Source organism: Euprymna scolopes, chromosome 31 (genome assembly GCF_053919585.1).
Source record: "Euprymna scolopes isolate OS-2025 chromosome 31, ASM5391958v1, whole genome shotgun sequence".
NCBI lineage: Eukaryota > Metazoa > Mollusca > Cephalopoda > Sepiida > Sepiolidae > Euprymna > Euprymna scolopes.
The window spans coordinates 70,247,150-70,264,222 of NC_136512.1; the positions used below are offsets into that span (position 1 = coordinate 70,247,150).

At 35.6% G+C, this 17,073-nt stretch overlaps 1 protein-coding gene across 1 annotated transcript; it reads right to left on the reverse strand.

The window, feature by feature from the left end:
* Positions 1-508: 508 nt before the first annotated feature.
* LOC145255556 (uncharacterized) lies at positions 509-16,470 on the reverse strand. Its single transcript, XM_080114011.1, has 3 exons — positions 14,551-16,470; positions 2,306-2,641; positions 509-577 (listed from the first exon to the last, which is right to left on the reverse strand). The coding sequence occupies exons 1-3, from the start codon at positions 16,468-16,470 to the stop codon at positions 509-511; spliced, it is 2,325 nt and encodes a 774-aa protein (XP_079970137.1).
* Positions 16,471-17,073: the final 603 nt, after the last annotated feature.

Sequence of the window (17,073 nt, forward strand, 5' to 3'; positions counted from 1 at the left end):
AGCTGGAAATGTCTTCTCAATTATTAAATCATTTCTTTCTGATAGGTTCATAAGAGTAGTAGTTGAGGGGCAAAAATCAGAAGCTCTCAGTATTAATGCTGGTGTCTCTCAGGGGTACATCCTGGGCCCAACTCTTTTCCTGATCTACATTAATGATCTTCCAAATCACATCCTTACATCATTTGTATACATTTATGCTGATGACACTACCATTTATGGTAGCACATCTAAGACAGTAAACGATCAAGTTCTCTCTGATCGCGCAATCAGATCGATATCAGAATCGAGCACTAACTTCAGATCAGCACAACGAGTAGACGATCACGGCCTGTGTTTTATACTCTCGTGTGTATATTGTTTTGTTAAACTGTATTTTATTATTTTAAACTAAAATTTCAACCTTTGATTATAAATATCTAACTGTAAACCTTCCATTGTTTTAAGCATTTCTCTTCTCACACATCCTTCTCTTATGGACAACATCCATTTCAATAACAATTTTCTCTATTTAATATTTCATATTCAGCAACATTTGAATACATTGCAGCGTCACCCCTTGCCTCATCGTTTCATTTAACTACGGAAAAGTAAAAAAAAAAACCCACAAAAAACCCCAAAAAACAAAACAAAATGATGTTCTATTTCATTTCTATCACGTTGAAATATTATTTCCATAATTTTCATTCTATACAGCTAAACTTAAAACTGTAACAGAGTGCGGAGGCGCGTATGGCAGCAGTAGGAGAAGTAGCAGCAGTAGCAGGTGTACAACAGTCAACGTGTGACTGAGCCGTGTGCGAGGTGACGTCACAGCGAGGAAGAAGTAAAGAAACTGGTTATAAGCACAGAAATAGAGATCAATATGAATCAGTACGTAATGCCCAAATGAGCACAAATTTAACCATATTCAACCATCAATTTGGCATAAAGCACTTATTCTAAGTCAAAAGGCTATAACTTTGTAACGTTTTTAACAGGCTGAAAAGCCTACTCTTTCTCTCTCATCTTTCTCTCTCTTTATATATATACTAGCAGGGCTACCCGGCGTTGCTCGGGACCGTATAAACAATGAAAAAACAAAAGCAGATATTGAACATATGTTTTATTCTTAGGGGAGAGGAATCTTTCATCTCAAGTTTTAGCGTTACAAACAAACATTTGTCTTTTATATATATAGATAATGACAGGTTTTTTTGGGGGCCCCCCTCGAAGATAACTGATCAGTTGACCAACTTCTAGTGGTCCGTTTGACGTGAAATTTCGATATTTGTCATCCGGGTGATGGGGCTTCGATATGATACCAAATTTGTCAAGTTTGGTTCCGTCTTTCAAAAGTTTTAGCGTTACAAACAAACATACATACACACAGACGTTTGGCTTTTATATATATATATATATATATATATATATATATGTATATATTAGACATTAAGAGGAGATTATAGATATATATATATAAATACCCATTCACATACACCTTTCACGATAAAGATAGAACCCAGATTTAGATAGAATCGAGCAATTGCATCGACAACGGACAGCGCCAGACCAAAGTGGGTTTCGATGTACTGCATCTCGTCAGTGACGTGCTCCGACATAGGCGCGAACCCAGGTCGTCGCACTCATGAAGTGTGCAATACTGACGACAATACGTTGTCAATGCAATTGCTCGATTCTATCTAATTCTGGGTTCTATCTTTATCGTGAAAGGTGTATGTGAACGGGTATATATATATATATATATATATATATATATATATATATATATATATATATATATATATATATATATATAAGTAAATTCTTGGTACAGCAAAATGGAAGGAGAAATTTCAGAGGAAACATAATTTAATTTAAATCAAAAAGATCAAAGAAACAAAACAAAAAAAAAAAAACGGGCAGGTGGAATTGTTAAAATTTCCTTAAGGCCTTATCGTCTGACCCTCTAAGAGGAAACGTCAGAATGATAAATTAAAAGCTAAAAATCGAATAAGGAAAGAGGGAAATTGGTTTCAGTTGGAAAACCAGTGAGAGAAAAAAAAATATAATTCTCACTGTTCAGGTGGTTTTAAATCAGTAAATATTTCCAACTGATGTTTCAAAATCTTTTGTCTACACACACATATATATATATATATATATATATATATATATATATATATATATATATATATATATATATATATATAATCCAGCAGATGAGGTAAGTTAGTTTTCTGTGCGTTTTACAAGTAGATAGGCTTTTGAACCCTGATTGTGCTCGATTGGATATTATTGTAATCTCAAACAAATCAAACGTTCTTACTTGTTTAAACTGGAGTTGTAATTTTGCTTGAAGGGGAAATCCTTTTGTAGCAGAAATGATCGAGACCACACACTTGACACCGAGACCGATATCCGTATCGAGCATCAACGTAAGATCAGCACAACGAGCGGACGAACACGTCCGCAAAACTGTCCGAACAAAATAAGATAAAAGATTCGGAATGTGTCGACACTTTTGAATACTCCATCGAACAATCTCCAACCTTTTTCGCATCGCCGCCATGTTGCATCCTTGAGCTTCTTTTGCAGGAACTTTGATAAATTTGCTTTGACGAACTCGTAACACAGATGCCTCTATCGGCGACAATACTCCCAACTAATCGAACAAACAGCAAAATCGCACCCCTTTAATGTAGTAGTCCTTCCGATGCTGGATAGCCTACCACTTTAATAGTTTCTTTCTTCGAACTGCTAGACTTTGGAATTCCCTCCATGTTTCCTGCTTCCTCGACTATACTAACATACAGAAGTTTAAACCTGTCAACAGACATCTTGCTGCTTAAATCTCTACTTGAAGTGTCTTTGTAGATACGGTCCCTAATTATGTCTCAACAGCAATGTGCCTTGTTTTAGGTGAATATATATATATATATATATATATATATATATATATATATATATATATATATATATATATTCCACTGGAACGTAAAGGGCTACTGTGATACAGCTTAGATTTATCGAGGGTCTCCTAAGGGTAAAGTTTTGCAGCAAGATATTATTTTACTCGCATTCAAATCTCTGCATATTGGTATAATTGGGAAAACAAGGGTTAGGGAGGGAATTCCAAAGGCAAAGTCTCCGATGTAATAATTGATTTTTATTATATTTTGCTATCTGTCGTTAGACCAGATTGCACACTGACATGAACATTCTTATGGCAGTTTTCTACGCCTTACTAATTCCGTGCTAACATGAGAAATTGGAAGCTGATGTTTCGTTTGTGACGTCATTATTAGAACATTGCAGTACAGGGCCAATGGGTTTCCCCTATCCTATGTATGTGTGTGTGTGTGTGCGTGTGTGTTTATTTTGACGGAGTCCTCCCGCCCAATTTGCTAGATGTTTTGCTGAGGAAATCCATTTAATCCTTGTAGGGTTACCCTCCAGCATATCAGAGAGAGGTTAACAGATTCTACAACTTGCTTAAGGGTGACCTAGAACTGTTTAAAGTAGGGACGTTCGTCTCCCTGAAGTATTATGCATACTGCTTACCTAAATATATATATCGCCTAGTATTTCAAAATAGTCACCCATCTGGTACTGGCAAGACTGAACCTCTCTTAACTTCGGTGACCTAACGAGAATCTGTGTGTCAACGTGATTATACGTATATCACCATAATAATAAGCAATATATTTCGAAGAATTATGCGTCAATATTTTTTGCATACTGTAAGACGTGTTCGTTCATCCTAGGCGAGTTGAACTGGCTTCCTCTAAAGGAGAAAGTGTCATGGGAATATTAAATTTGTATGCCACCGTTGCTTAGGCTCAACTATTCTAATTAGGAGAGATGACGACGTTAGTCTTTTTTGCAGTTTTTGTAAAGAGGTTTAGACGTCCTCCTACACACAGTGGCTGATATTCCCAAATAGTTACCCACCTGGTACTGACCAGGCTCAACGTTGTTTAACTTCCGTGATCTAACTAGAATCAGTGTGTCAGTGTGATTACACTGTATAGAATCAATTCAAAAAATCAAGAAGATTCAACATTAAGGGATCTCTATAGTGAAGGGCAAGATTTTGCTACTCACCGGCTAATTGCATAAATCTATATAATTATAAAACTCAGATCAGCTTGCTTGGGTGTTTAAACCGTCCATCCGGTTTCCCAGTTCCGGTTTCAAAAAATTTGTCTGTTTACCTATTTCATGGCTGTCCTATCCTTAGTCCGAAATTAAAAGCCACGGCTACTATTCAAAGCATACACAAGGTCGTTTTGTTTTAACTTATTTTAACGTGCTTTCCTTGCAAATAAACGTAATCGAACCCCATTCAGTTAAAAACAAAACTGATTTAAATATAAATATGCAATAACTATAATCATATTTCCAACCATATTTACTACTTTTTAGTAGTGATTCATTATATTTCTATGCTTTAAAAAATATTTTCTCTTCAAGCAGTAGAGGTAGAAACTTGCTTTTAGTAGGGCCTTCTTAATTTTAATTAGTGCTTTCATTAGTGCTCTGGGGGCTTCCTGAGTTTTATTTTTTTCACTCCTCACTTAAAAAAAAAAAGTTTTTTCAAGACAATATATTCTTAAAATCTCTTTTTGCGTCGAACATTTTTCATCTTACCCTTTAACTGCCAACGGGTAGACTAGTATTTTAATATTTCCGAAAAAGGAAGAGGGCAGAAAATATTTCACCGGAAGTTGGCACAAGGCCAATACAATCTGTAATAATAAGACCACCCCATTATTATTTTTTTTTTGGGGGGGGGAGGGAGTTTAAAAACAGTTACAAAAAAACAATTCTTTTCGTATGATTGTTTGCCATTCATGTTTATGTATGGCTCGAGTACATTTGGCAGCGATTGATTGGCTTTCCAGCGGAGTAAACAGGTTAATTTGTGAAACAAACAAACAAAAACTTATTAACTTATGCAAATAAGGGTCAACTGACTATCGATCTACGTAACGCAAATCTTATTTATCCTATCTATATCTATTTACTAGCAGGGTGACCCGAAGTTGCTCGGAATTGAATGATGATCAAGGAATGTTTCATCCTCCCATATTTTTATTGGCATCGAAATCGGTGAAATCGTCTATTTTTTTTTAAATCAAATCGATTGATTATCTGCTCTACTTCGCAGTGACTTAGTTCACAATACATTGTAATCTACATTGCACTGTAGAGAACTTATTGTTGCCTTTCTAAAATTATTTTTTTAAATATAATGGTCTGAATTAAAGTTTAAAGTGCAAAAGTCATGTATGATATTCAATTATGCTCTAAACAGAAATATTCATTTCAAACGCGCCCCTCTCATATCAAAGAACATAGTTTTTATATGCCGGGTCTTTATGCTTGTGTGATAATAAAGCATCTCAAATGCACTTGTGATGTAAGGCTGTGTAACGTTGTTAACTGCTTAAAATCGCCTGTACCTTTATTGACTGGATTATTTCGATTATCGATACTTATCGAAGACATTCCGATAAAAAACTTATTTAAAAACACTGCCAGGCACATAATGCACCTTCGTATGAAATTTCATAAAAATTGGCCTAGCCGTTTTCGAGTCCATAGGGAACGCACTTAAAGACACACGGACACAAACAAAGTTACTTTTAGATAATAGTATAGTAGACATTCCACAACGTTCACCGATATCTATTTTGTACAGCTAATATATATGTGTGTGTATATATATATATATATATATATATATATATATATATATATATATATATATATTATTATTATTACTTGTTCTTATTTCTTATATATATATATATATATTATTTCTTATATATATATATATATATATATATAAGAAATAAGAACATGTAATAATAATAATAATAATAATAATAATATATATATATATATATATATATATATATAAGAACAAGTAGTTAATAAAACATGTTAAAAACATTTGAAAAACATTTAATATTACAAAGGAAACAATAAATAAATGGATAGTCCTTAATTCGCGGAGTTTCAAAGAAATACTTCGCTTCTCATCAGAGAGTAGGATTTAGCAAAATGCGGGATCGGATTTTGCTTGCAAAAGTATTAAATGAAACTAAAATAAGTCATAGATCTTACTTGATAACAAAAAGTGAAGCAGAGGGATTAGGGCGAATAAAAAGGTTATTTCACGAGAATGGATAGTCAGGTGAAGGGTAAAATTTCCAATGACGGTAAAATCCAAAGATGCAGAATCCAAGAAAGTTAGTTAAATTTCCATTCGCACAAGGGAACCGCGTAATTGGAAGAGGATCCAAAGTAATCCAAAAGGCAGAAATCCGTGGAATAATTCACAAATAGGTACAACGAAATGGGAAAGAATTCCAATATATTATTAAAAGAAAGATAAAATGTGTGTAAAAAAGAAATGGAAAAAATATACAGCTCGACTGTCGAGCCAAGATTCTTATTATAAGCTCTATCTCCTATTTGATTTTATAGAGCTTTTAAATCTGGTTGAGATTACTTTATAAATATTAATTCTTTAATATTTATAATTTACTTTAGTTTTGCCATCTTGGATCATTTTGGTAAACTTAACTGTAATTCTTATATATATATATATATATATATATATATATATATATATATATATATATATATATATATATATATATTGTTACGACGTATGCCAGCCCTACTGGGGACGGTAGAGATGGGTGACGTAATGAAATATATAAAAAAATAAAGTTTCCCAGGTTCCTTGATAATGTGTTGTTATGGGAATGGGACAACCGTCCCGAAGACAACAATAAAATGAAATGTACTGGACAACGAAATCACATAAGAAATAACGAGGACAAATATCGTCGAAAAATTAATAAACTCTTATTTATATAAAAAATAAATAAAATTCAATTCAAGAAAAGAAAATTAAATATGCCTAACTAAATGATTTAATGATTCAAATTCTACCGAGAGAAAAATATATCAACAGTCAATGTTCACATAAAACAAAGAAATCGTCTGCTCAATTAGATACAGGTTCTAGGGTAAGAGAGAGATGTTGGAGAAATGAAAGTTTTGATTGAAAAACTCAATGTCCTTTGAAATGTGACCTTTCTTTTGTCTCTTTTTTTATATTTCTTTCCTGTAAATTGTTTATATTTGATTACGCGCATGCAAGTTAATTTTCATATTTTTGTCCTTCGGATTATTTATGTTTCATTACGTGCGTGTGTGTTAATTGCTCCAAGTATTTATTTCCAAAGCTCATAAAAGCCCTTGATTTATAGTAAAAGTTTCACTGCTCCATTGATCCTTCCTTCGCTGGGTTTATTCTTTTATTCAGTCAATATTCTAACTTTCACCGCTAATCAACAGATCTTTACCGTCGCCGCCAACATCGGCTGGTGTCATTGATATTTACTTCTGCGACGCTGCTACCACACTGCCGTCGTCTTTCGCTGGCTTCGCCACCCCGACCTTCGCTGACTTACGTCTTGTCGCTTTGAAGCACGAAGCTCCACTGACTGTTGACAACTTTTTTCAGTCCCCTCTCTCTCTATACGGTCTATCTCTCTCTTTCTCTATACAGTTTATATCTCTCTATATACGCTTTAGCTCTCTCTATCTTTTCTTTATCCTCTCAATCTCATCTATGAGCTTTCTTTTCTCCTTCCACCCTTCGTTCACAGTATCTCTGTCTCTCTCTTTTCCTCTTGCTCGCAGGCCTCCTCCTCCCCTTTTTTCTGTTTTATTTACAAAATGTGAACGGGCAGACGAGAATGGATCTTTTTGGTGCTAAAAAAAATGATACAGTAAATAAAATATACTAAAAATATATCTCCTTTCGGCTAAAAATCAATAAAATAATTTATTATACATTTTAATAAATGTATCACAATATATATATATATATATATATATATATATATATATATATATATATATATATAAACAAGATAGGAAGCTTTTCAAAAAGAAAAGCTTCCTATTTTTTTTTAACTTAACAAGTTGAAAAGTTACAAAGACGGAAATGGTATCATTAAAACGAGCGGCCTTTTGTGCCCCATAATATGTGTGTTTTTTATATAGACACCATCATACCAAATGCATTTTTGCCTGCAATGAGCTGTGCTGTACCCGGGCGTCGTTTCAAAAGAAAAATATCCTGGGGATTTTTTTAACTAAAAAAGTTGCTGGGTTGTGAAGACGGGAGTGGTACATTTAGTACTAGCCTCCGTTTGTGCCCCAGAATTTATTTTTCTACGCAGTCACCACCATTCTCAATAGCATTTTGCCAGCAATGAACGAGTGCTGTGCATGGGCGCCTAGAATCAAGACCGTCTTAAAAGACAAGATGGCCGGTGGGCAAAAATAATTTAATCTGCTGACGTCATCACGGATAGTCCCTTGCTTGACACCGGTAATCACCGGTAGTCACTCGTAACTCGTAACGTCTTGAAGTCAGTGTAATATTTGTTTTTTTTATTAAAATGTCTTCACGGTGCATCGTTCCAAAGTGCCGAGGAAATTATCGTAAAGGACCAAAAAGTGACAGTATTTTCATTTCCGAAAGATAAAGAATTATAATGCAGTAAAAAAAAAAAAAAGATTTTACACCATCTTCATTCAGCAAAGTAAGTTTTAACGTGCCCCCTGTATTTAACACGATGTAACTATAATTTAATTCAATATTATCATCCTAAGTTTTTTACCATTCAAAAGAAGAAGCTTTAAATAAATTGCTAATATTAAAAAAAAATTTTTTACAACATACAAAACTAATGAAAATGTGAGGCAACATCGACTCTTTAAAACACGTTCTTTTGAAGAGACGATTTTTTTAAAGCTGTTGACACACATGTTTTAAAAATTTAGCAAAAATTAATTTTCCTGAAATTTTTCAATATTTAAAAATAAATTATGCCGGCTGATAAAATTTTTAAACTTTTTTTTAAAGCTAGAAAGATAAAAATTTAAAAATACTTATATATATATATATATATATATATATATATATATATATATATATATATATATATATATATATATATATATATATATATATATATAAAACTAAACTAAAAAAAACGCGCGTTCACTCGTGATCTTACAATTCATTTCATTAACGTAATTGGGTTTGTATTACTGTACACATAGATTCGAAAAAAGTTGTCAAAAACAAATATATAACAAATAAATGTTATCAAAGGCAAGATAAGTTACTTTTCTACCAAATATTTTTCGTGTTTTTATTCAATGTAACATGTTTATTCAGCTCGAAAAACATACAGTGTTTACCGATGTACTCGAAAATTCCAGATGGCGTCTGATTCTCTCTTTAACACGGTAAGTTTGGGATAAGGTGTTATAAATAAAAAAACTATACAAAATACTATTAAAAACCCGCCGAATATATGTTAAACTGTGTCACGGTAACATATATTGAGCGAGTTTTTAACAGTATTTTATCCGGTTTTGTATTTATAACACCTTTTCCAAAACTTACCGTGTTAAAAAGAGAATTAGACGCCATCTGGAATTTTCGAATACATCGGTAAACACTGTATGTTTTTCGAGCTGAATAAACATGTTACATTGAATAAAAACACGAAAAATATATCCAGTTTGGTAGAAAAGTAACTTATCTTGCCTTTGATAACATTTATTTGTTATATATTTGTTTTTTGACAACTTTTTCGAATCTATGTAATACAAACCCACGTATTTTAACAAACTGAAAATATGGATATAAAAAAAATGATTTTGCATGTTATTTTTGTTATGTTGTGAATTGGTGAAATAATCTTAAATAAGAAACATGATTTTTTCTTTAGGTTAATTATTTTTTTACTGTGCAATATTTCATGAATTTATTAAAAATATTGTTTTTGATTTTGAAAAAATATTGTAGTTTATTTGCATTTAAAAATATTGTGGTTCATTTTGATTAAAAAATATTCATTTTGATTAAAAAAAATATTCATTTTGATTTAAAAAAATATTCATTTTGATTTAAAAAAACATTGTTCATTTTGATTAAAAAATAGTTTAATTTTAATATTTGTTTATTGTCTTAACTCATATTAAATGTTTTGCTTGTGTTCTGCTTCAAATATTCATAATCTTACATGCATAATTTTCATTTAATTATATTAAATAAACTTCAAGTTTATTTCAAATCAAATCGTGTTCCTTCACTTTTTTAAAATGTAATTTATAAGTAATTAAAGAACGCATTCTAATCTTTAAAATCTATAATACAACGAAATATTCAATTGCTTATAATATACTTAAACAAATAACTTGTGTTTTTTTTAATTTTTTTTATTATTAATATTAGATGAGTTTCAGTATAAATCATGTTCTTTCTTTATTTCTTTATTTTAATCCAATTTTGAAGTTTTGTAACGCTGTCTGTAAAAATTACTCTTCATTATTGACAGTCTAAGAGTTCCACATATCTTGCTTGTTGGGACCTCGGCGATGACGTCATTTTTTCAGCTGGCCGGCCATCTTTATAACGAAGGCCACGCTAGAATGCGCTATACAAAGAGAGGGAGAGAGAGAGAGAGAGAGAGAGAGAGAGAGAGTAAAGAAAAGAAAGAAAAATGAAATAGAAAGAAAGAGAGAAAGAGAGAGAGAGAGAGAGAGGGGGGGGAAACGTAATCGAAAAAGAGAGAGTAAGAGAAAAAGAGAGGGAAAGAGGCAGAAAGGCAGGGGCGAGCAGCAAATAGGGATAAAGAAAGTGAAAACGAAGGAAAAAAGAAAAAGAAAAAGATGGGGAAAGAGAAAAAAACGAGAACAAAAGCGAAAAAGAGAAAAAGATAGAGAAGGAAGAAGGGATAGAGAGAGAGAGAGAGAGAGAGAGAGAGAGAGAGAGAGAGAAAGAGAAGAGAAAGAAAGAGAAAAATGACAAGGAGCGAGAACGAAATGGAGAAAAAGTAAAATGGAGAGGGAGGAAGGGAGAGAAAGAGATAATAAGAAATATATATCAGAAAAAAGAAAGAAAAAAGAGAGAGAAAAGAAGAGAAGAATAAGAAAGAAAGAGAAAGATAATTTAACGAGAAAAAGCAAGAGAAAGAAAGAAAGAAAAAAGAAATAGAAAGAGAGGGCGATGTTATAATATGCGTGTCTGTTATCTAACTGTATATTTAAGTGTGCATTTAACGGACTATTGTCCTCGTCCTTTAATGTCTATTTACGGCCCGTGACTCATCTAGTATTTGTGGGTGCGTGTGTGTATTACATATAATTCACGTAACGTGACGACATACCTTTTTCTGCTGCCCGCTTCTGCGGGATTCGACAACGTCTTCGGGAGCTGGGTTCTGTTTAAAGGAACCACTTCAAGACAGACACAAGACGATGTATATATATATATATATATATATATATATATATATATATATATATATACTTTATTTACTCTCAGATATCTCGTCACAGCAGAACTGAAGTGAATCTTGGCTTGTGGTTTCTCTGCATCCATTTGGAAACCGTCGTCCTCTTATGAGGAACCCTGTTTCACCCATCTTGCTTCGTCGGCGTCTCACAATTAACTTCCTAAACTTTATTCAGATTATTCAAACCGGAACTCCTCACACGTCACTTTCGGTTCCATTCGCACACTTTCCAGTGCAACTTGATCGATTACCCAAGTTTGATACCTGTCACAGATTTAGCCTTTGACCATTTCTGAACCTGCACGCTCGCTCGACTTATTGTTTACCATGATTCAATCTGTTGTTTACTCAGTTAAATAGATAGACAATTAGATAAATAGATAGTTAGATAGATAGATAAATAGATAGATAGATAGATAACAGACAAGTAATATTGCTTCTACCCGGCATGCTCAGCGTTTACCTAATAGCCAGAACCAAGGAGAAAGAGGGGAACTGAGAGAGAGAGAGAGAGAGACAGAGAGAAAGAGAGAGAGAGAGAGAGAGAGAGAGAGAGAAGAAACAAGAAAGTAAGATATTAAAATACAGATATATATTATTATTATTATTATTATTATTATTATTATTATTATTATTATTATTATTATGTAAATACAGTCATTTCTTGCTACGAAAATTTGAAAAGGTCTTGAACTTTTTAATTTTTGTAGTTTAATTTTTCTTGCCTGATGAAATCAAATATGATTAAAACGGCCTGCATATCGTAGCAAGATATGACTGTATTTACATAAAGACTAATAAAAAAATATAATTTGCTTTCTTTGATTGAGCACTATCAACGACCCTTGTTGAAATTCAGTTATTCTTAATGTTTGGATATTTTGGATATTTTTCTACCTGAAATTATATATATATATATTGTGACGGTACCACGAGCCTGTTTCTTGACGAGAACCTCCCTGTACGGTATCAAGGTTGGAGTTCTCAGAGAAAATCCCAAGGCCGGGCACGCGTTTTAAGAAAAAGAAAAGTTTGACGGGTACCGACTGCAAATTATGCGGTCTCTATGGTACAGTGTCCAGGTTCAGACCAGAATCGTCGTGGAATATACTCGAGGCATTCACTGGCGGAAATGTAAGGCAAACAAAAGAGACACAAGTCGACACGGGTATGAGAGTTATTAAATCAACAATTTATTTAAACAAATTGAACCGGGTAAAATGTAACTACGAAAACAGAACATGCAACTGAAATCATAACTGAAATAACATGAAAAAAAAAAGAATAAAAGAATATATACATGCAGACAATGATTTGGGACAAGGAGAGGGGGGTGATATTTCGATTGTCTTAGGAAGGTTCTTTCTGTTCTCTTCGATGAGAATCAACGAGATATGAGTGATACTCAGAGAGGGGGGGTCACACTGAAAGTCTCAAGATACAGAAATAGTTTTTCCCTCTTTCCTCTATTTTTTTATTTTCTTTTCTTTCCCCTTTTTTTCTTCTTCCTTTTTTTCTTTTTTTTATAGTCAATGATATGTTATATATGGGCCGATCAACAGGGGGGGGATTTAGCATTTAGGAAAAAAACCTTAGTTCGAGGGTTGCTTTTCTTTTCCCCATTTTTTTTCTTTTTTCTTTTTCCCTTTTTTCATGGGGCATTCAACAGTTCACATAATTGATCGAGCAAAAACAATTTAGAAAGAGTTACTTAACTTCTTTTGTTGAGTCGACGTTCAATTCACCCAAAGCTTCTTTCCCTTTTATGAGGTGCTGGTTTGAAGGATCGATTCTCGTAAATTCCAATCCATTTATGCTAAGGTGGATATATGTTATTCCTTATCAGCACGGCATGAATTCCAATCGATTAGTGCCAAGGTGGGTATATACTGTTCCTTTATGGCACGATACGAGTCGACGAGATGTTTTTCTCTTTTTTTTTTTCACCATGCGAATCAACCGCGGTGTTTCCATTTTTCGAGCAGAATGCCCCCACACATTTTTCCGTGTCCACCGCCTTCGTCGAACTGCCTTGATTCTCCCGCGTTTTTCTTGTTGGCGACAGTTGAAGGTCATTGCATGGGTGTAGAAATCTAGGTCGCTCGGCCAGCCTCATTTTGACTCCGTCTGCTAAGGATTGGGTGTGGGAAGGGGTATCTGCTTAATTGATATATATGAAGGGTGTGAAAATGTTTCTCTTAACACCTTCCTCCATAAGAGAAAAAAAAAGAGAATTGTTCCTCTTTTTTTTATATTTATATGTATTTAAAATAAAATTACTCGTATGAGACAAGAAAATAATATTTGAGATTAAGGACACCAACTTGTGTCACTCTAAAGAAATGATGTTCGTGGAGTTTCCATCACTTTTTCCTACAGCTATTTTATGAATTTTCCCCCGCCCCTTTTCTTCCCTTTCTGTTTCGAATCTACGTGATAAGGCGTCCGCTATTACGTTATCCCGACCCCTTACGTGTCTGATGTCTAGGTCGAATTCTTGCAATATGAGACTCCAGGAGAGTACTCGCCGGTTTTTATTTTTCATTCTATTGACGTATATCAATGGGTTGTGGTCTGTGTATAGGATAGTCGGGCCATGCACCGAAGATACATAGACTTCAAAATGAGATAAACTCATCACTAACGCCAAAGCTTCCTTCTCTATTGTGGAGTAGGATTTTTGAAACTTGCTCAGTTTCTTTGAGTAGTAACTGACTGGGTGTAGTTGATCATCCTCCCCCATTTGTAACAGTACTGCTCCTATCCCGCTATTGCTGGCATCTACCGCCACACTGAAGGGTTTGTCAAACGATGGAGCCTTTAACACTGGCTCGCTGCTTAACATTAGCTTGATCTTCTCAGCTGCTTCTTGACATTCGGGTGTCCATTGAAATCGCTTGTGCTTTTTCAACAGCTCTGTCAGTGGCGCAGTGAGACATGCAAAATTCCTGCAGAACCGGCGGTAATACCCTGCCATGCCTAGGAATCTCCTTAAACTCCTAACATTTTTTGGTATGGGATGATTCTTTATCTCTTCTACTTTGGCCTTTGCTGGGGTGATCTTCCCATGGCCAACCACATGCCCTAGATATTTGACCTCGGCCTGGCAGAACTCTGTTTTAGCTAAGTTTATGGTTAATTTGGCCGTTCTTAACCTCTTAAATACTTTTTCAATTGTTTCGATATGTTCTGCCCATGTGTCATTGTAAATGACTATGTCATCGACATATGTATCTACGTTTTTAATCCCAGCAAGGCATGTGTTCATCAGTCTTACAAATGTTGCTTGGGAATTCTTCATCCCAAATGGCATTACGCGATATTTGTATGCTCCTTCTGGGGTTACAAACGCCGATATTTGCTTGGCTCTCTCGGTTAGAGGCACTGCCCAGTATCCCTTAAGAAGGTCGCATTTGGTGATGTATTTGGCATGTCCTATCTTATCTATACAGTCGTCTATTCGTGGCATAGGGTATGCGTCTGCCTTGGTTATCGCGTTCACTCTGCGATAATCTGTACAGAATCTCACTGTTCCGTCCGGTTTATCGACCAGCACGCACGGTGATGCCCATTCACTTTGACTGGGCTCTATTATCTCGTGTTCGAGCATGTAGTCTATCTCCGTTTTCATTATCTCTAATTTCTTCGGACTTATGCAATCCGGATGTTGTTTAATTGGTTCGCTCTCCTTTAGCTCAACATCGTGCACTATTGCTCTTGTGCGCGTAGGTGCGTCAGCAAATAGGTCGCTATATTCTGTTACCATTCCTTGTAACTTTTGCCCTTCTTTCGGCGTTAAGTGTGCAAGTTTGCACCCTAGGTTACTCATTATCTCCGAATTCTTTAACTTAATGGGTGGGTCCTTTTCTACAGGAAGATCTCTTTCGGGGTACTCATCACTTACAGCTTCATGGTGACACTGTGCTGTCAATATTGATTTTTCTCCCGCCCTCCTGAAATATTTTTTCATCATGTTCACATGACATACTTGAGTTTTGTTTCTACGCTTGGGGGTAGATATCTTATACTTTAGTGGGCTTATCTTTTCAGTAATTGTGTACGGTCCCTGATATTTCGACTTGAATGGTTGACCATTCAGGGGTATGAGTACTAACACTTCCTCTCCTTCTTCGAACTTTCTATCTACTGCTATTTTATCGTATGTGGTCTTCATGACCCTCTGACTACTTTCTAGGTGGGTCTTAGCTAACTTCCGTGTTTCGGCTAAGGTTTGTCGCATTTTAGTGACGTAATCCGTCATGTTATTTGGCAAGGGTTCATCGCTGACCCATTTCTCTTTTATCATTTTTAATGGTCCTCGTACCTGATGACCGAAGACTAGATCGAAGGGACTGAACCCCAACGAGTCTTGGACGGCTTCTCGAGCTGCGAAAAGCACAAATGGGATCCCCTGATCCCATTCGGCATCGTGTTCCATACAATAGCCCCTGAGCATGGTTTTCAGGGTGGCGTGGAAGCGTTCCAGAGCCCCCTGCGATTGAGGGTGATAAGCGCTGGATTTTATGTGGGTGATTCCCAGTTGCTCCGTAGCCTGCTCGAATAGCCTCGACGTAAAATTAGATCCTTGGTCTGTCTGTATGGTTCTGGGTAGCCCCATTTTAGTGAAAAAGTTTATCAGGGCATCTACCACCTTTTTCGTTGATATGCTGCGCAGTGGGATCGCCTCTGGAAACCTTGTGGACGCGCACATTATAGTTAATATAAATTTGTGTCCTGTTTTGGTTTTGGGTAGCGGTCCTACACAGTCCACTATTACCCTACTAAACGGTTCTTCCACTGCCGGTATAGGTTGGAGTGGGGCCGGGGGAATATTCTGGTTGGGTTTTCCAGTCTTTTGGCACGTCCCACAAGTTCTACAGAACGTTTTGACATCTCCCACGATTCCTGGCCAGTAGAAATGTCTGGTCAACTTTTCTAGGGTCTTGTTGACACCTAGGTGGCCCGCCAGTGGTATCTCATGTGCCACTTTCATGATATCCTCTCGATACATGTCGGGTACCATTACTTGTTCCCGCACAGTATCTCCCGACTCTCCCTTTGTCTTGGGGGCATTCCATTTCCTCATTAGTACGCCCCTATTGAGGAAATATTGACGTTTTGATTTGTTAGGATATTCTTCTCCAACTCGACAGAATAAGGGTTTTAGGTCGCCGTCATTCTGTTGCTCCTTGATCAGCACTTGTCGTGGCACGGGTAAACAAGGTTGGGGTGTTACCACCGGTCTCGGTTACTTTTCCCCTGACGGCTTGTCTTCTACATTTCCCCTCTTTATCGCTCTACTTTTTGTGGTCACCCCTATGGGTTTCCCGTCTTGATATTTCGCGATGTCATTTCCTAGTATCATGGCTACCCCTGTCATCGGTAATTCGTCAATTACGCCTACAGTTATTTCTCCTGAGCCCCAATCCGACACTAAGTGGACTTTAAATAGTGGAATCGTTATGGGTCTGTTTCCTATGCCCCTTATCGTGGTCGCTCTATCTGCGGCTCTTGTCGCTTCTTTAGGCATGCATCCTCTTTTCACTAGGGATTGGGATGCTCCCGTGTCCCTGAGAATGTTAATGGGTTCCCCTTGACCTTCCTTATCTCGCGCGATATATCCTTTCGATATGAAGGGTTCGTACGTTTCATCTATTCCCTGAGATATCGCCCCTTGTGGTTTGGCTGG

Bases quoted from the DNA above. Each gene is read 5' to 3' on its own strand.
- LOC145255556 (XM_080114011.1), bottom strand. From the start codon at position 16,470: ATGAGGAAATGGAATGCCCCCAAGACAAAGGGAGAGTCGGGAGATACT. The intron at 2,642-14,550 runs GTATTTAAGAGG...TTGTTCGATTAG, and splicing joins ATATCGAAACAATTGAAAAA to TTGGGAGTATTGTCGCCGAT. The intron at 578-2,305 runs GTAAGAACGTTT...ACTTTTCCGTAG, and splicing joins TACAACTCCAGTTTAAACAA to TTAAATGAAACGATGAGGCA.